The 20,322-nt window shown below is 35.0% G+C and overlaps 1 protein-coding gene across 1 annotated transcript in view; it reads right to left on the bottom strand.

Moving 5' to 3' along the window:
* The window catches only part of LOC136039613 (DNA damage-binding protein 2-like), a 63,405-nt gene extending 43,186 nt beyond the window's left edge, over positions 1-20,219 (bottom strand). The window contains exons 1-4 of the mRNA XM_065723499.1: positions 20,085-20,219; positions 9,108-9,300; positions 3,630-3,821; positions 1,424-1,569 (exon numbers count right to left, since the gene is read on the bottom strand). Of these exons, the coding sequence (XP_065579571.1) occupies positions 1,424-1,569; positions 3,630-3,821; positions 9,108-9,300; positions 20,085-20,107 (554 nt within the window). The 5' untranslated portion in view covers positions 20,108-20,219. The remainder of the gene's footprint in view (positions 1-1,423; positions 1,570-3,629; positions 3,822-9,107; positions 9,301-20,084) is intronic.
* Between the last annotated feature and the right edge of the window lie 103 nt (positions 20,220-20,322).

Raw genomic sequence — 20,322 nt, forward strand, 5'->3', positions numbered from 1 at the left:
AGCCGGTTGGAAGCGACCTCGCGGCCGACCGTAGAAACGTTGGTCCAACAGCCTGTCCAAGTTCTTGACGATGGCAAACATTAGACCGGGGGAGGAGCAAATACTCACCATGGATCGAAGCGGATGGAGGAGGCTGACGTCACTCTCTACACCAAGCAGTGCCCAGCAGGAGACTTAAGTTAAGTAAGTCAAGTCCTTTATTCCAGACGATCACTAGGACAGCAGTTGAAACAATTATGCAGGCTCAAAGGGAGTCTTCAGCCTCTCTGCCGTGACCTTATCAGTTCCAGATGTATGCCCATTTTTCAACCTTTTACAGCTGCATTCAATTTTTCAGTAATATGGGGGGGGGGGACTTAGACTTATTGGCAATCAATTGGGACGAGATAATTAATAATTTTGCAGAGGCTACAGTAAGAAAAGTCAGATTTAAATAAACAGAAGATTTCTTAAAAATTGGCCTGAAAATTTTGGGAGATAGGTGGGGGTGGGGGGGCTAGTTAAGATTTTGCCCCAGGCGCAAGAAAGACCGAAACCGCCACTGGGTGGGGGGAAGGGCGAAAACACAAAACGTTATATTCTTAGACTACATTTTTTCTTTAGAATATATTCTTGACCTCAGACGAAAGAAATAATAATTTAAATTTTACTCCCTTCCATTGCAATTTGTTTTACTTGCAAAAATAATTTAAATGGTAAATTCTTACAAAACTATTTTATTTTACTTGACATTAGCATTTGGCCTACACTGTACTTACTTGCACCATTTGATCAACTGTTTTTCGATATACCATGATTTCAATTTCAATTTTTATTTTTCCCTTTTTCCATTTCAACTTCCATTTTTACCCTTTGAAGGCATATCCAATTTAACTGTCTACTTTTAGAAGGCAATTAGAAGAATATAATTTTAGATAAAAAAAAAATCTTGATAAAAGAACACTAGACGTACTGTGTTCTTTATTAAGGCATATAGCGCCTTGATAAATATCTATAACTGAATATAATGATGAGATCTGATATTTTGATACATTTTCATAAAAAGGAAAAGGGGAAAAAGATAGCGAGAGAGCGAGAGAGAGAGAGAGAGAGAGAGAGAGGGAAAGAGAGGAGAGACAGAGAGAGAGAGAGAGGGGGGAGAGATAGAGAGGGAGAGATCCCAAAATACTTAATTCCTGACTCCTCCCTCAAAGTCCAGCCCTATCTATCAAACAAAAAAAAATGATTTCATAAAAAATAAAATTATAGCCCCAGTGGAAAGATGTCTGGGCAGCAGGACATATGTAGATGGCGGCTCTTCCTGGATATCCTGGGTGCCTCTGGCGGCACAGGAAGAACTAAGATCCAAGAAAGACCTTCCCAAGGGCCCTCCATTCTTGACACGTAGAACAGGACAAGAGAATAGGACAAGCAAAATACTCACTCTTTATTATCAGTTTCCAAAAACACTTGAGTATTCCTTCCATAGAAATCCTGCTTGCAGACCAATCCAGTAATGCTGGCTGTATATATTTTACTAGGATCTACAACATCAAACTTCATCGCTTGAATCGACCCACCCGGTCCTTGCTTAAATAAATAATTAAAAACTCAATGATAAAAAATAAAAACAAATTAAAAATAGATGTTACTTTCAAACTCTCAAAAAGCACCAGGAAGTCATTTCAGTATAATAATTTCGCACGAGAAAGCAGGAAACTGAACGCGCAAGAAAGCAGGAAACACAAATACCAGCAAGGCCGTTGTATGTTTGTCAGAATCGTAAAAACTTGACAAAAACGGATATAGACAAATTTTTTATGTTTTTTGTGTGTAAATCTCCCCTAAAAAAATCCTTGCGTAATACACACCCCGAAAAAAAAATCTTGGATGCCGGCCCTGGATATCAGCACTCATTTTGGATGTATTCCAAGAGCAACCCAATGACAAATGGAATAAGATTGTACATATAAGATAGTCCCTGAGAAAAAAAACCAGCCAAGACCATCTTGCATTACCATTCAAAATCTTACAACTAATTAAAAAAACGTACACACTAAACTAATTTAGTTAATCACCCCAGATCTCTTCTATCAGACTTTAATTAGTCTTTACTCTTCATAAATAACCCAACCCTATCACAAAACCAATAACAAATAATCTAGAATAAAACGCTCTTCCCACCTCCACAAAATTTCCAGTATGATAAAAAAAAAATTGATTAATTAAAAGCTAAGCCATAATGACTCAAAACATAAGCTTTTCTCAATTTTTCTAGTACTGCTGAGCAGCACTGCAAAGCCAGCAGGGACGTAACCATAAAAAACGGATTACTTAAAAAAGAAGGTTTAGTGAATTTTTTATATTTGATTTCTCTATTCAACGCCCAAAATGAGGCGTTTTGGGTGTGATACTGAAAGTCTTCTCTCCATGCCTGCATGTGTTATGTTCGCTCGAGTACGCGTGCCCGGTGTGGGGTCCATCCGCTATCCGCACAGCGTACCTATTACGCGACATAGAGTCCGTCTAGAAGAGAGAAACAAGGATTATACTCGGAAGCCGTGGCATACCCTATGATCAAGCCCTCGCTAAATTAAATTTATCTCCACTTGAAGTCCGGCTTGAACACCTTATTCACCAATTTGGAAAATTCGTCCTAGCCAATAAGAGCCACCGATCACTACTACTTAAACCAGCCCCTCCAAATAGTCGAACTCGGTTACAAAATAAACTTGTACCCCCTAAAGTACGAACTAATCGTTACGCCAACTCATTTGTTCCTTTCTTCACATCAATTTTCAATGCTGAGTTTTAGTGTGTGATTTTTGTTTAAATGTAGGATTAAAAAAAAAAAAAAAAACTGAATTTAGCTATGCTAATATAGTTTCTAAATGAACCGATCTCCTCTCTCTCTCTCTCTCACACACTCTCTCTCTCTTACTTACTGCATAGCTGCACAAGTTTCTTTTCTACCCTTTACCCCCCCCAAAAAAACAACATCTTTGGCAATCTTCCAGCAATCTTGCCGATTATCCTTCATCCGTAAAAACGTGTCCTGATGTGGCCTAGATACCTCAGCTTCTCTTTCATTATAGACCCAGAAAGTAAAATAGAGCCACATTTGTCCTACAGGTTATTGTTTGGTATACGGTAGGCCAAAGGAGTACTGTACCTAAAGCTGCCTTCAGACAGGTTATCTAGAAAACATTTAGTTTATTTCCTATTCATTCTAATGAATAGCCTAGGGTAGCTAGTCATCTTTGGCAATATTCTAGGCTATTCTTCGACTCTAAATGATTAAAAGACAACCAGTCCGAGAAATATATCCAGAGGCGGTAGTTTTTCTGTCTTGAAACGCAAAAGCCTCAGAACATTAAATCAATTAATTAAATACTGAAATTAAATTACTGAAATAAAGCTATACACCTAAAGTCGATAGTTATCAGCAGTGAAGGATAAAAGCCTCAAAACAATCTTAAATTAAAAATATGATCAAACTGATCAATTAACTAAATCAATTAAATCTACTGACCTGAAGCTTATAGTCTTTGGTCTTGGAAGATCAAACCTTCAAAACAATACTGAATTAAATAGAAAATGAAAAAATAAAACCCAAAACTTCAAATAAGACACAATTAATAATAACTTACTCCATTTATCATATGTTCATGTTTAGGCTCATTATAGTCCCAAAAGATAATGTCTCCGCCTTTTGAGCCAACAGCCAGAACTGTTGGTTTTTTAGGATGCCACGTCATAAACGTTATTCTTCGATCAAATGGCCTGTATCCTTTCACCACCCTGAGTTTGTTAACATGATTCATTGCTGCTAGCTTCAAGTTCTTAAAATGAAGATATTGTATATTGATATTGTATATTGTATATTGATATTGTATATTGATATTCTATATTGATATTGATATTGTATATTGTATATTGATATTGTATATTGATATTATATTATGCAAACACATAATAGAAGTGATTGTATACATAGTCAGAAAAACTAAAGCACCTTTTCTTTGACTTTTTTTTTTTGACTAAAGCACTTATGAAGTCTTTCAGAAGTTACACACCAATATATCTAACAAGAGTAAGAGAGAGAGAGAGAGAGAGAGAGAGAGAGAGAGAGAGAGAGAGAGAGAGAGAGAGAGAGAAAGAGAGGGAGGGAGGGAACCAATCTCGAATTACAACTGATTATACACTACAGACACCCAAAGGTGGAGTTTATCTATAAATAAACTCCTTAGAAATCATGTCTTAGAGTTCGATCATCCAAAGTGGTTTACAGTTTAGACCGCAACTTTGATAGGTGTTTACTGATCGGTTTCCGGATACCAGTTGATTCGGAAAATTGCTTTAATTATGCAAAGGAGCAACATTGAACTATTTTTTCTTTTAAGGATTTTCGGCCATCCATCTAGAGCCAAACAAAAAAACTGGTCGTCCCAAGTTGGGGTGGGAAAAGGTCATAGGGAAAGATTTAACAGAAACCAAATGTTCAAGTGAGGGGGGTAAAGTAATGCTTTAAATAGATTGAAGTGGATGAAAAGCGTGCACAGCGATGTGGCCCTCAGAGGGCTTGCTAATAAAACTAAATGATCCTAATAGTGATAAGTAACATAGTGATAAGTGGATAGTGATAAGTTAAGTGTTAAGTAACACTTAATTTCCCAGAATTTAACCAACAAACAATTCTTGATTAATAATTTGGTAAAGTGTTTTTGTTTTTTACATTGGATGTTTTCTAAAAACATAAATAACAGCTAAGGTAAGGTTCTAACACAGTTTTCTACGCCAAATTCTAAAAACAAACAGACTGTGTCATGATTTTTTTTATTTTTATTGGATATAACTCAAAATTCAACCAAAATCTTCAACAAAAATTACACTGAATTTAATCAATCTAGAGCAAATCAATTTTTTTTTATTTCGAAGATCTGTGCAGCCCATAAGCTGAAACTTGTGCAGCCACTATGTCCATGTGCTTATAAACAATAAACAATATATGAATTAATAGAGAGAAAAATATATGAATTAATTAGAAGTAAAAATGGTCAGATACTAAAATTAATTCACCCTTTGAAAACATGGATATTTCTTCCATAGAAAAGATTATATTAATTTTCCTGAGAAAATTCATACAACAAAAAAACTATATATTGGTATTCCTAAAGCAATCACTACGATTTGAGGGCACAAATTCACTTAAAAAAAATCATCTTAAAAATAATAAAGAAAAGCTAGAAATTGTTTGGCCCACAATAAACACATTTTTATTTAAAATAGACAATACCAGTAGCAACTTTAGGCCTCATGATATAGGGGAGGGGCAAGGTATACCATGAGAGTGTAAAAATATAAAATACAAAAATTATGTCAAATGTCGGAAAAACTGGGGCGAGGGAGTGCAGCCCCCCCCCCTTCCCAGGCCACTGGCCAATGCATAAAGTAACAATGAACAAGCAACAGTAATCACATGCCAAAATCAGTACACCCTCTGAATAGATGGTTTTGCTCTTCATGGAACTAATATTCACAAAAATTCATTGAACCAAAAGGGAGGTAAAAAGCTGAAATTCAGCTACATATTAACATCTTACAGCAGCTATTACAAATCCAAGAAAGAAGTTGTTTCCTTCAAAATTGTGAAGGTTTTAGAACGGTATCATGTTATCGTCAGTGTTGCCGACTTTGACCGTGAAAATAGACAAGCCAAACTAGGTAGGCTTACTGATTTTTCACCTTTTTTTCAATTTGGCACCTGCTACTACCCAAAAAATGCATATGAGGTCAATTTTCCTAAAAAATTATACACCCAACTTTTCTAAGTTTTCAAAACCAACATGGTAGTACAAGTTTCCTCTTAACTAATTTGAACCTTTTTCCTCCTCAACGCCCCGCTCTTTACGCTAATGTTTTTTACTGTTTTAAAAAGTAGAGTAAAGAGAAAGAGTCAACTTTAGCGTAAAGAGTGAGGCGTTGAGGAGGAAAAGTCCCTTTCATATAAGGAGTGATTTCTGTTCGTTGTAAGTTTTAATGTCGCTCCTTACTTTCATTTAAAAAAACTTATTTTTTAAAATTTAATATATAAAAAGCTGATACATCAACTATTACTGCCGCTACTAGCAACTTACTGCATAGCTACACAAGTTTCTTTTCTACCCCCTACCCCAAAAACAACAGCATCTTTGGCAATCTTCCAGCAATCTTGCCGATTATCCTTCATCCGTAAAAACGTGTCCTGATGTGGCCTAGATACCTCAGCTTCTCTTTCATTATAGACCCAGAAAGTAGAATAGAGCCACATTTTTCCTACAGGTTATTGTTTGGTATACGGTAGGCCAAAGGAGTACTGTACCTAAAGCTGAAAAAAAAAGATCAAAACCCTAAAACCCTAAAAGATCAAAACCTTTTTTTTTAATTTTTAAAGGTTACTAGCTGTTGGGGTGGCGCTTCGCGCCACCCCAACACCTAGTTGGTGGGGGCGCTTCGCGCCCCCCCCAAGCCCCCCCGCGCGCGTAAGTCGTTACGCGCCATAATAGTTACGCGCCATTGTAGTTGTGTCCCTATGTCCCACCTGTGAATATAGATATATATATATATATATGGTTTTAACTACGTAAAACTTGCGAATATACAACATTCTTTGCTGTCCCATTGTCTTTGCATATAAATAGATTGTCAGGTTATCCCCCTGTTTCCCCCGGTGTCCCCGTTGTAGTTGTGTCCCTGTGTCCCGGTCGTCATTTATATTCCCTGTGTCCCGGGTCCCGGTCATCATTTGTATCCCGGTGTCCCGGTCTGTATATACATTCGTTTTTTAGTTTTGTTTTTCTCCTTTATTTTTTTCCTTTTTTTTTCTTTTTTAGCTTATTTAGATTTTTAGATTTTTTAGTTTTTTTTATTAGTTTTTAGTTTTTATTTCTTTTTAGTTTTTTTGTCCCGGTCGTCATTTATATCCCCCTGTTTCCCCCGGTGTCCCCGTTGTAGTTGTGTCCCTGTGTCCCGGTCGTTATTTATATTCCCTGTGTCCCGGTCGTCATTTGTATCCCGGTGTACCGGTCTGTATATACATTCGTTTTTTAGTTTTGTTTTTCTCCTTTATTTTTTTCCTTTTTTTTTCTTTTTTAGTTTATTTAGATTTTTAGATTTTTTAGTTTTTTTATTAGTTTTTAGTTTTTTTTTCTTTTTAGTTTTTTTGTAGTTTTTACCTTCTTTTTAGTTTTGTTAATTTTTTTTTTTACTTGTGTCCTGGTCGTCATTTATACTCCCTGTGTCCCGGTGCTTTGTTGATTGCTAATCGAACATTCCTTTTGTCCTGGTCGCTTTCTCTTTGAGTGTCGTCATTTATTTTTTTCTTTTTTAGTTCTTTTAGTTTTTACCTTTTTTAGTTTTTTTTTAGTTTTTAGTTTTTTTAGTTTTTTACCTTTTTTTAGTTTTTTTAGTTTTTTAGCTCATTAGTTTTTAGTTTTTTTGTAGTTTTTGCCTTTTTTTTAGTTTTTTGTCCTGGTCGCTTTCTCTTTGAGTGTCGTCATTTATTAGTTTTTTCCTTTTTTTTTTTTAGTTTTTTATTGGTTTTTACCTTTATTTTAGCTTATTTTTCAGTTTTTTCCTTTTTTTTAGTTTTTTTTTATTTTTTATTTTTTTTAGTTTTTTACCTTTTTTTAGTTTTTTTAGTTTTTTTAGTTTTTTAGCTTTTTTACTTTTTTTATTAGTTTTTAGTTTTTTTTTGTAGTTTTTGCCTTTTTTTAGTTTTTTCAGTTTTTTTTTTAGTTTTTTATTGGTTTTTACCTTTATAGTTTTTTTAGTTTTTTAGCTTTTTTATTTTTTTATTAGTTTTTAGTTTTTTTTGTAGTTTTTGCCTTTTTTTAGTTTTTTCAGTTTTGACGTCACCTAATCCAGTTTTTTCAGGTGACGTCACCTGACACATCCATCCACACATCCATCCACACATCCACAGACAGACAACTTATTTTTATATATATAGATTACAAATGCTTCCGCTTCATATGTAAATTTTGAAATCAAATTGAGCTTGGTCACTTTCATTGGTAGCAGTAGTAGCCGCAATAAAGTAAAAACAAGTATCAAGAAGAGTTGGACCCAAATAAAGCTTTTAGCATTGAACTTGCTGAAGCAAAATTCTCGAGCACAAGCTCTTCTATTTTTTGTGTGAAAAATTTGATTGTGGGCAAATGGTTGGCCCATTGTCACTGAAATTAACTATCTAAGGAATGGAGAGAATTATAGGACCAACTTTTAGAAATTCTCAGTGTTCGCGTTAAAGATCCTTAAATGCGCATTTTCAGCTTTTTAATCCCTTTGGTTTTTCGCTATCCGCCTAAAAAGACCTGTCTATTAGTTGGTAATATATATATTTTTTTGTCATTTTGGCCATTATTTACAAAAATTAACTTACGGTTTTGAAATTTTGAGGAGTAAAAACCATTTTCAATTCTGAACAATTTTCTGACTATGTGTTGTAACACTTGCAGTAAACCATATTTAGGCAAAGTATAATTTCTGTTATCTATGATTATTATAACAACCAATTTAAAGTACTTGGTAGTAATTTAAATAATATAGTGATTATTATACCAACCAATTTAAAGTAATTAGTTTTATTTTAGCAATTTAAAGTAAAAGAAAAAATCATTCTAAACAAATCCTAAAACCACATGGTTAATGCTTTATTTGCCAATTCAGTTTGATAACATTTTTTTCCAATCTTTTCCATATTCAATCAATCTGTTTTTAAATAATTCCAGTCGAGGTTTAATCATAGTGTCAAACGTAGTGTTAAGTTATACATGTAACGTGCTTAATCTTTTACATTTTTTTATGGACGTCTTGAGTAATTGAGAATTGACAATATTTTTAGAGAAACTACCAATCCTGCTACCATACCGTCTTTTATACAATAATTGTTCCTTATTGATCAACATTTATTATAGACAAATTCTATTAAATAGGAGCATAGGCAACAATCAACAATTCTTGATGATGATTTGGGTTTTACTGTCACCACAAGTTTCCAAGCAGTGGCATCACAAGATTCATGACTTTCTTTTCAAAGAGTGGGATTTGTCTAAGAAGCCCTTTATTAAAACAAAAAAACCATATACCTTATGGCCATGTGAAAATCTCCCTGGTGACCATCCCTGGAATGACAAGTCTGATAGTGTTCTTAATACATTGACAGTTGGTTTCTTAGCTGGTACAGGGACAACTTTCTTGGCAGCTTCAGAAATTTTAATTCGTTTTGATTTAGGCTTATCTGCAGGGCTTTCGTTATTTGAATCTTCATTATCACAACGTCTGAAAGGAAGTATAGGTTATGAGCAACAGGCAAATTGAGCGCGATAAGAACCTTAAACAATCTATTTTAATCAAAGAAGGAGTAGCATCTCTTCTGATGCTCCAGTCTTGGGCCAATAGAGGCCAAAGACACATACTGGTTCAAGCTTATATACCATTGAAAGGCATAGACTATATATTTTGAAATTCCGCAGTTCTAAATAAACAACACTATCATTTAATTGCCCCAAAGAAGAGGTCATTACTGTCCAAGCACCGCCCGCCAGCAAAAAAAAAGCTGAAAACTGGAACTATTCCACAGTTTCGAAATAATTTTATATGCCAAACATTCCAAGTTTTTTTTTTATAATAGATGGAATTTAGTCCATGTATTGCTTCCAAAAAGAAAAAAAATTCTGAAACTGAGTAAAAAGTTCAACAAGGAAGTAGATCAAAAGATATCCAAATGAAAAAAGTTCTGAAAGATAAAAAAAAGCGATTTGCTTACATGGGGTAAGAAGAACATAAAAAATGTAAATAACAAATAAGAAATTATACAATTATGGACAACATACAAAATACACAATATACAGTAGGCAATTATATATAAAGAACACATATACAAAACAAAGATTCTTGCATATAATACAAAGAATAATATGCAATACATATAAAGAAAAAATTAAGACAATAAGAAAAATTCAATAATATAATAAAAATAATATCTTATTATCAATAAAATAAGACGATAAGATGAGTAAAACTGAGCTTTGTCAGCAAAAGATCTATTACTATATAGTGTGTATGATTAATCAAGAGGCTATAAATTAATCTATCAATATGTATTAGTGTAGCCAGGTATTTGAAAAAAAAATAAATAAAAGTGTTGTCTTAAAAGAATTTTAATGCAAATTATTCTGCCAATGAACAAATTTGCTTCTCAGTATCTGAATATTCGCCTAGAATATCTTTATTTAGTAAACTAGTTGGATAGCCCAAAATTTTTAACCAGTATATTCCTGAAGAATGTTATTTCAAATTAAATTTACCAATTCAAAATATACAGATAACAGCCACAACCCAGATGTTTGGAAAAATTTATATTAGTCATATCCTTTTTCTTTCTCAGTAATTGGAATTAAGGCTTTATTATCATATTTTGGGAAAGTATTTTATTGTTTTTTCCTTTAAGCTTATTGTGTGGTAGGAATTGTTTTGGTTTTTTTCCTTAACTGTATGTATCTTAGCTCTTCTAGCCCCCTCAGGGAAGGGGGCCAACAATCAAATTGGTATTCAGAGGCACAGATCACCATTGCTGCCAATGCCATTGCCGTATCTCCAATCTCTAGTGATGACAGCCAGAAAATTATTATGATAACAGCCCTAGAGTCCCCAACCCCAAAACTGATCCACAGGTCAATGATGATTTTCAGACAGTTATTAGAAAGCAGAAACGCAAAAAGACGCTCTACAAGCCTTCCTGAAATAAAATAAATCTCTAACAGAGTCCCAGCAATGGAATTGAAGAACAAAGCCATTACCCCCACAGTAAAAGACCAAGTGTTTGCTATCAAAAATATCACTAATGGATTACGGGCAAGCCAGACACTAACGGATTACTAAAAAGTAAGAGTGTCATTTTTATCTTACCAGCAAGTACCCAGTTTGACTCATTGCTTCTTTTTGGACAACCTAAAACTCATAAGGCATACCAAGAAAAGCCCATTTAATGCTCAAAATGTTTTAAAGCTTGGACACACATCTAAGTACTCATATAATCTACCCCAATCGTCATGGTAATCACCACTTTTCTAGTGAAACTAGATGTTCTACGGCACCTAATTGAGTCAATTTTGAAGGTGATATTCAGTTAACAGATCATAACTTAGGTGCTAAATATATCTAACAGGCCAAAGTTTTAAGGATAGCCCATCAAGAAAATGTCCCATTTCCTATAGCTGCAATGGAGCTTGCTAAGCTTTCCAAAGGATCATGATTCCCAAGAATTAATTAGATTAAGGAAGTGATGTCAAGCCCAACTCCTGACCACGCACTCCCAAAAATAACCGAAATCAGGCTCAGTTATCTCCAACTGAGATAACTATCCCTTAGCTGGTTAATGAGCACCCAGATGTAGTCAAAACATGTCCAGCCCTTCAAAATCTTAGATTTAGTCATAAATCATGGTCTGAAAGAGTGGCAGCCTCACGTAACATATCCACTCAAGTCAACATTGTGCAAGACAGAAATGGTCCTTGTACCTTTCCATGGTATATAAGCTTGTATCAGTATGTGTCTTTGGCCTCTATTGACCCAAGACTGGAGTGTCAGAAGAGATGCCCTCCTTCTTTGATTAAAACAGATTGTTTAAGATTCTTATCACACTCAACTTGCTGCTCGTTACCTATACTTCCTTTCAGACATTGTGATAATGAAGACTCAAATAATGAAAGCCCTGTGGGTAAGCCTAAATCAAAACGAATTAAAATTTCTGAAGCTGCCAAGAAAGTTGTCCCTGTACAAAATCGTAACTAATTAAATATGATGCACCAGTAGACCAAATCACCCAATCAAATTAGCCCAAAGCCTTAAAAGCTAGTATAACTAAAGATATGTCTGAATACTAATTTTCTCATTCTATCTTTGAAGAGATAGCAAAGGGCTTATCATCAATTCTTACCTAATATCAAGCATGTTCCTTATTCAACTCCACCTATGGCAACGAAGCTGCAGAGCCTACAATACAATTGTGCCTTTCTTAACTCAAATAAACTTGATGATCTTATCCAATATGAATCTTATAATAAAATTGGGATTATGTGCCTACAAGAGACCAATCTTCATCAGTTAAAGAAAGTCAAAATGTCTCGTTACAAGTGCCACTGGAAACATAGATCTACCAATAGAAAGGAGGAGGAGTTGCCATCTTTGGGCATGATTCAATCCCTCATTCCCCTCAACCATTAAATCTTCATAGGGATGAAATTGATGTCATAGGTATAATACTTAACCTGGCTAATGGTAATCATCTTGTCATAAAATCATTTTATAATCCAAATGGAAGCAATGATATCCAAACTGTTTTGGAATGTGAACTTTTAAGGAATAATTCCCTTGATTTTGGTGATTAAATGTGCACAGCCCACTCTGAGAACAAATAACCTGTAGTAACAAAGCAGTGAGAGGCATAGAGAAATTGTGTCCAATATTCCGGATACTTTTCCCTCTATTTAATTTACAAACCCCGTATAATATTTCATCTAATACTTTCTCTATTATTGACTTGCTACTTGGTCCATCTTTAAATTATGATCAAATTCAGATTGTAAAGGCCCCCTCTCTGCAATCTGATCATTCAGCAATTCTAACATCAATTCAAAATGTATGCTAATCTCCAAAACCCCACATACCAACTTTTAAAAACTAAAAAGGCAATTGGCCCCTGTTTTGGGAGATATTAAAGGAAGCTGATTTCTGCTTCATCTAAATTAATTCTGATATTAATGATATTGAGAACCAACCTGAAAACCCTCCAGTTACAGTCAGCTAAATATGCGATACCATGACTAAGGTGAATTTTTACAAGGGGTCCAAGAGACCCAAGAATTGGTGGAATGAGGAGTGTATGGTTGCAGTTCCGGAAAAATGGAAGACTCGTAAAATGTTTCAAGAGAACCCATCTCCAGCAACAGCAATTTCATATAAGGAATAACGTGCCAAAGTAAAATTGGTATGTAAGAAGGCTAAACAGTCCACACGGTCCAATTTTAGCTCAAGTATTAGCTTCAGAGCCCCAATTTCTAATATTTGCAATTTTATTGACCAGCCCAATAGTGGGAGGCAGTCTAATGACAACCGTAAATATAGAATGCAGGATGGCTCTCCAATTGCTTCAGATAACAAGACAGCAAAAAAATCTGACATCTGTAAAAGTTGCCACTCTGATTCTCATTCCATTCCACCTGCTTTTTGTACTCTGCCTCATACTTCTTTACATAAAAGGGACCTGATGGAACCATTTTCCCAAGATGAATTCAATACAGAACTGGATTCCCTTAATAACAAATCTTTCCAAGGACATGGTGATGTTTATATTAAATGGATTTTTGAGTCCCCAGAGGTTTTTCATACTGCCCTCTTTAAGTCTGTATAATCTTATTTGGATAAGCCAAAAGTTTCCAGATGCTTGGAAGATTGCCAGGGTTTTTCCAGGTTTAAAGCCTTCTTACCCATCTAGTGACCCCAAGTCTTACCAACCTATATCTGTTTTAACTGCCTTCAGTAAAGTCCTTGAAAGGCTTATCCTATCAAGAATCCAATGGTTTGCCTAAATTAATAATCTTTCCAAGTGAACAAAGATGCTTCAGAAAAGGACATATTGTGGATAACGTCACCTGCCTTAAAATTAACATTTGTAACTCTCTTAAAACCAGACATGTGACAATGGCAGTCCTGTTTGATTGGTCAGATACTTATAGAAATGTAATCCATGATAAACTGATTGGTCTTTTAATTAACTTTGATTTTCCTTACTCTCTCTTAAGTTTTATGAAGTCCTTTTTATGTAATATAAGTTTTTATGTTCAAGTTAATGAGTCTAGAGGAGACTCCAGTCCCCTTACCAGAGGTATTACTCAAGGAGCAATTCAAGGAGTCGTTTTTTTTTTCAATTTGTATGTTTCAGAATTTCAATTATCTCATTCATTGTTTGGCCTTTATGCAGATGATTTGATTATTTGGAAGTTTGGAAAGGATATTGTACTTCTCTTCAAAGCCTTATTCACCAGGATACAAGATCAGTTCAGAGATTTTCTTCAGCTTTTGGTTTCCCAATTTCAATTAATAAAACCATCATATTTGCTAATTGCTCAAGAAATCCCCCTAATCAACTTCAAATATTCTCTAGTGAGATCCCATATTGCAACTAAGTGAAGCTACTTGGCCTATGGATAGATTCTAAAATGTTATGGCATGTACATATTAATTCTTTGAGATCTATGATCATTCAGAGACTTTGTGTTCTAAAGGGACTTGCTGGAAGTAAATGGGGATGCCATCCTGAAGTTATCTTTGATGTTTATAAATTATATATCTGTTTTGACCAATAAAATGGTATCCAATTCTTCTCAATCTGTCCCCCATCTGCATTTATGACCCTGGAATCTTTACAAAATTCTGCTATTTGAATTGCTCTGGGTTTGCACAAGCATACTCCTCTGTCTAAATTAAAACAAACATTAGTTTGGTGTCCCTACGTGAAAGAGCACCCAGTCAAAGGAAGAAATACTTTTTGTTAATTCAAGCTTATGGAATCAAGCATGCCATACATCAACATACCTTTGCTTTGAAGTCAGCTTGTACCAATGCCTATTCATCTTGGAATCAGTTTCAACTGGAGGTCCCTAAATGGAGTCAGTATTCCCATTATGCGCATCCCTTTACTGACACTCCACCTTGGGAAATGAGACCACCTATTTGTCAAGGAGAGTGTATTCTGATTAATAAAAACCTAATTTCCAATTATGAGATCCAGACTAGTTTGGCTCAACAGATTTCAAAGTTGTACAATAATTACATAAAAAAACTAGTTTTTCTAACTGAAAGTCAGGAGCGACATTAAAACTTAAAACAAACAGAAATTACTCCATATATGAAATGGGTTGTCCCCTCTGCAATCCCTCGCTCTTTATGCTAAAGCTTTTAATTGTTTTAAAAAGCAGAATTGTGATAAAGAGTCAAACTTTAGCGTAAAGAGTGAAGGATTGCAGAGGGGACAACCCATTTCATATACGGAGTAATTTCTGTTTGTTTTAAGTTTTAATGTTGCTCCTTACTTTCAGTTAGAAAAACTAGTTATTTTATGTAATTTCTGAACGTTTTTGAATTATTGCATGTTTGATTTTGGCTCTCCACACATAAATTATTAAAATGAAATTTACATTTTAATTCCTTTTTTGGCTAAATGGCTTTCTCTTAGTTCTGATCAGACGATTTTGAGAAATATGGGATGGGGAAGGAGGCCTAGTTGCCATGCAATTTTTCAGTTACACAAAAAGGCAACTATAAATTTTAATTTTTAACGAATTTTTATATTAGCAAAAAATATACGTAACTTAAGAATTAACTTACATAACAAACTTTTATATTCTTAAATTTTTATTATGTATATGAGGGGGTTCGTACCCTTGTTAATACCTTGCTCTTTACACTAAATTGTAAATTTTGTGCCGATCCTTTAAGAATGACCCCTGAATCAGAAAGGCCAGAATAAATAGTTGAAATTACTAAAAATACTATAGCATAAACAGCAAGGTATTTATCTCTTCCTAAATACCTTGCTCTTTATGCTAAAGTATTTTTAGAACCCCTCATATGCGTATAATCTCTGTTCGTTTTAAGTTTCAATGGTACTCCTTACTTTCAATTGAAAGAATTTTTCCATGTTTATTTTTTCACTTATAGTAATTTTAGAAAATCCTGCGCCCTTTTCATTGAATTTCTGTTCCCCCATGACATATTTCTCCAAGGAAAGATCCTCCCACATAGCCCCCTCCCCTCAACCCCACCCTCAAAACCAAAAAAAAACCGGAAAACGACTGTACACTTCCCAATAACCATTATTATATGTAAAAACTGGTTGAAGTTTGTAACTTGCAGCCCCGCCCCCAGGTACTGTGGGGGAGTAAGTCATTCCCAAAGACATAGTTATTATGGTTTTTGACTATGCATAACAAAATGGCTATCTCAATATTTTGATCTGTTGACTTTGGAGAAAAAATGAGTGTGGGAGGGGGCCTAGGTGCCCTCCAATTTTTTGGTCACTTAAAAAGGAAACTAGAACTTTTCATTTCCGTTAGAATGAGCCCTCTTGCAACATTTTAGGACCACTTGGTTGATATGATGACCCCTGGGAAAAAAAAACAAACAAATAAACATGACAGTTGAAATTTTTGTTTCTCGCCCAAATCCCTTGGCTTATAAATGCAAGTTCACTTGCATAAGAGTCGAGGCAGATTGCAGGAGGCCCTTGTAGGCCTTGAATTGGACTCGTTATTTCCATTCATATTCATTTCTTTGGTGGGGTAATTAGTTGTAAATAGATTGCCAAATTTGTCAATATGCTGCTTCCCCCTTTCTGCGACCGTGAATTAACCTGAGAGAGAACCTCCAACAGGTTGAACCCAACCCACCGTGAATTAGCAGGAGAGGGTTGACTTTAGTTCAGCGTTGTCGAGTGATAGCCATGAGAGGAAAATTTTCAAGTAATTTAACCCGTAGTCAACCTGCGTGTGTTCCCCAGCAAGAACCTCCAACAGGTACGACTCTAGTTTGGCATTTGTGAAGGGACACACATGCACGGAAAGGTGTAGCATAAATGGCAGACAGTAACAACGGCAATCAAAGGGATAAAATTTACCCTTGACTGGGCTGCCCACTTCATTCAACAATCTGTCTTGGCTTTTTTCTACAATTGGCCATGATTTGTCTTCTGGCAAAAAATAGGAAATTCCACATTTTTGTAGATAGGAGCTTGAAAATTTTGCTATAGAGTTCTCTGATATGCTGAATGCGATGGTGTGATTTTCGTTAAGATTCTGTGACTTTTAGGGGGTGTTTTCCCCTATTTTCTAAAATAGGACAAATTTTCTCAGGCTCGTAACTTTTGATGACAAAGACCAAATTTGATGAAACATATATATTTAAAATCAGCATGAAAATCCGATTCTTTTGATGTATATTTTAGCATCAAAATTCTGTTATTTAGAGTTTTGTTTACTATTAAGCCGGGTTGCTCTTTACTACAGTTCATTACCATGAACTGTTTGATCACAGGAAAATCTATTCAGATGGATTGGTCCAGGGTGAGAGAGCTGGAGCAGGAATATGTATCCCATAACAGGACCTTAACCTTTTTTCACTCCTTCCATTGGTATTTTAACCAAACTTTTATTGTGTTTTATTCTACAAAAATTTATCTATCTATGTTCAGAAAATTCTTACCTATAAGTCTTTCAAATTAAAAGAGGGGTATTGCCTTTTTAAACCTAGATTAAAACCTTCAAAATTTTTCACTAAAAGCTGAAAAAAGTTTGACAACAAAAAAATGCTCAAGTGATCTTCTAGCTAAACTCCATCTCTAAAAAAGCAATTTTACACTATATTTTGGAAATATTTCATAGTTTATATTAATGACTCACAAATAAAGTGAACATATCACTCAATGCTTTTTTTATGCTCTTTACAAATACAATAATTACTTTTCTTGCAAATTTAAATTTAAGCTCTTTAAGAACCCTTGAAAATGACTAGAAAATTTTTAGTTTTTGGGTACAAAAAGGCTTAAAATATTGGTTTTAAACTTACTATTTGATTATAAATCCTTAATTTGAAGTTATATAATCTGCAAGTATTGATGTATCCTGATTAAGTGGGATAAAACAGCTTCTATTTTTTTCCATCCACCATGTTTCTTCTGTCAGCTTCAATATGTTTTTTACAACATAGGTGAAAGGGCAATTTTTAAGTGACCTAATTGAATAAGAAGAAAACATGGTGGATAAACTTGATTTTTTTTTACCTTAAATTACCTTAAGTTGTAGCTTGGGGAATCTAAGGATTTTTCCTTGTAGAAACTCCAGAGTTGATAATACATGACACAAAGCTGAATATGTACAATTGACTAGTGGTTTGATGCTGCTGATTTGAGTGCTTCCCAGTCATACTTTCATTCTTTTGTTGACCATTTGTTGTTGAGATGGTCCTTAAAGCTATTTGTGGCTTGGGCAGCAACAGTATCTGGCAGTAATTTGTTCCAGAGGTTGGCAACACAGTTGGTCAGAAGATGGGCAATTTGCCACTTTGAGGAGAAATGCCTGGATAACTGTAAGTTATGTCCCCTAGTTCAAGAGTCCTGAGACACCAGAGGAAAGAGATCAGGAAGTGCCTTTGAATTAATAAGTTTATGAACCAGAATGGCAGTTGGGAGTTTCAGCTTGCATAGCCTTGTAGGGTAAGGGGGTTCATGCAGTCCACTCACCATCTTAGTGGCTCTTCTCTGGACATCTTCAAGAATTAAAAAAAAAAAATTTGAAAAAGGGGGATGCAAGAACCATACCTGTCTCCAGCCTTGGCCAAACAAGTCCTTTGTACAAAAGGGTCAGAATTTTAGGAGAACAGGAGGAAATTGCTCTTTTTATGAGCCCTTGTGATGAGCTAACTGATTCTGCTGCCTTCTTTGCATGAGTGCTAAATTTAAGATGCTAATCAACAATTACTTTTAGGTCACATTTTTCCAACACTGGAGGAAGGGACTAACCATAAAGAGAGTAAGGTGTATTGATATTCTTGTGTCCAAAGTGTAAAACATGGCATTTTGACACATTGAAAGTGAGTAGCCATGCTTTTGCCCACATGCTAAGGAGATCAATGTCTTTCTGAAGTTGGGAAGTATCCTCAAGAGTGCTAGCTGGATCAATTATCTTGGAATCATCAGCATATAGCATCATTTTGCTTTTAAGTGGTAGAGGAGCATCATTTATGAAAATATTGAACATGGTGAGGCCAAGCACACTACCCTGTGGAACCCCACTGATAACAAGCTGAGAGGAGGAGAGGATAGGAGTGCCATCTGCATCAAATAGTTTTACATGGTGAACACAATTCCTCACAAAATCCAGAATCCATTTAAGAGTTTTTTTCTCCAAACCAATAAATTGTAGCTTAAACTCAAGTCTCTTATAACAGACTTTGTCAAATGCTTTTGAAAAATCAAGAAGGATCATGTCAAAAGGGATTCCCAACTCCAGTAGTTTTGCAATATAGTCATATGACTCAAGCAGATTAGTATCAACTGACATGTTGCTTTGGAAACCATGTTAAGAGCTGTTGAGAGAATGATTCTGATCAAGATGCTCAATAACTGCTTTGTTGACAATATATTCAAGAAGCTTAACAACAACAGAGGTAATACTAATAGGTGGGTAGTTTTATGCAGAATCTTTCCTTCTCTTTTTGTGAATAAGGGTAATATGTGCTACTTTCTGATCTGCAGGAAGCTTTGAGCTATCAAGAGATAGTCCGATGAGCTTTGAGAGTAGGTATGCTATTTCTGTTCTGCACTCATAAAAAGACAGCAGTGGAGGCCATCTGGCCCTGCAGATTTATTTACATCCAACAAGCAAGCTGTTTCAAAACAGACTCCTCAGTTAGCTCTAGAGGGGGCACTGGTTGAGTAACAGTATATGAGGAAGGAGGCAGGAGCTGAATAGCAGTTTCTATGTTTGCACAAATATTGTGCAAACATAACATTATTTGAACAATATTTACCATGGGAATAATGTATTTTTACCAATTTCACTGACTTAGTTTTTATTTTATGGTAATGTTACAACAATAGCCTATGCTTCACAATACCTGTATTGGATTGAATGAATCCATAATATAGACTAGATATAATTTAGATAGCCTACTTTTTTTAAATTTGAGATCTCATAAAAAAGATCAAGTTCAAACTTGAAGTGTGTGTTCAAAATTGGGCTCCACTGTTGACTATCAGTACATTTGGCATTACAGCATTGTCTGTAGCTGTACCCTATTTTTATACTTTTAACAATGATTTAACTGCTGAATCGGTCATTATTGGTCCAACTAATGGGTATCTTATGCTAGTCCTGTGTAGCTAGCCTAGCACTGTGTTAACCAAGGTCAACCCAGAAACTAATTCAAAAGCCATGGGGACACCACCAGCTTCATTTTTAAACCATAAATAACAATTTCCTAAAAGGTATAATTTAAGATTATCTCACTTAGAAGATCTGTTTCTTGTCATTGTATATTTGATTACTCGTCTCTTTTTTGTTGTTCAGTTCAGAGCATGCTTTTTTGTTGTTTAATAAATCGTTTCTTCCTTCAAAATATTACTTGTCTCTTGCCCTCTTTTACTTGTCCGGTTACTTATCTGACTAATCCAAACGTTTTATGAGACACACATGACGTCAGAGGCTACTCGGATTACCCCTTCGGACACTGAGGATTACTTGTCCG

Source organism: Artemia franciscana, chromosome 19 (genome assembly GCF_032884065.1).
Source record: "Artemia franciscana chromosome 19, ASM3288406v1, whole genome shotgun sequence".
NCBI classification, from domain to species: domain Eukaryota; kingdom Metazoa; phylum Arthropoda; class Branchiopoda; order Anostraca; family Artemiidae; genus Artemia; species Artemia franciscana.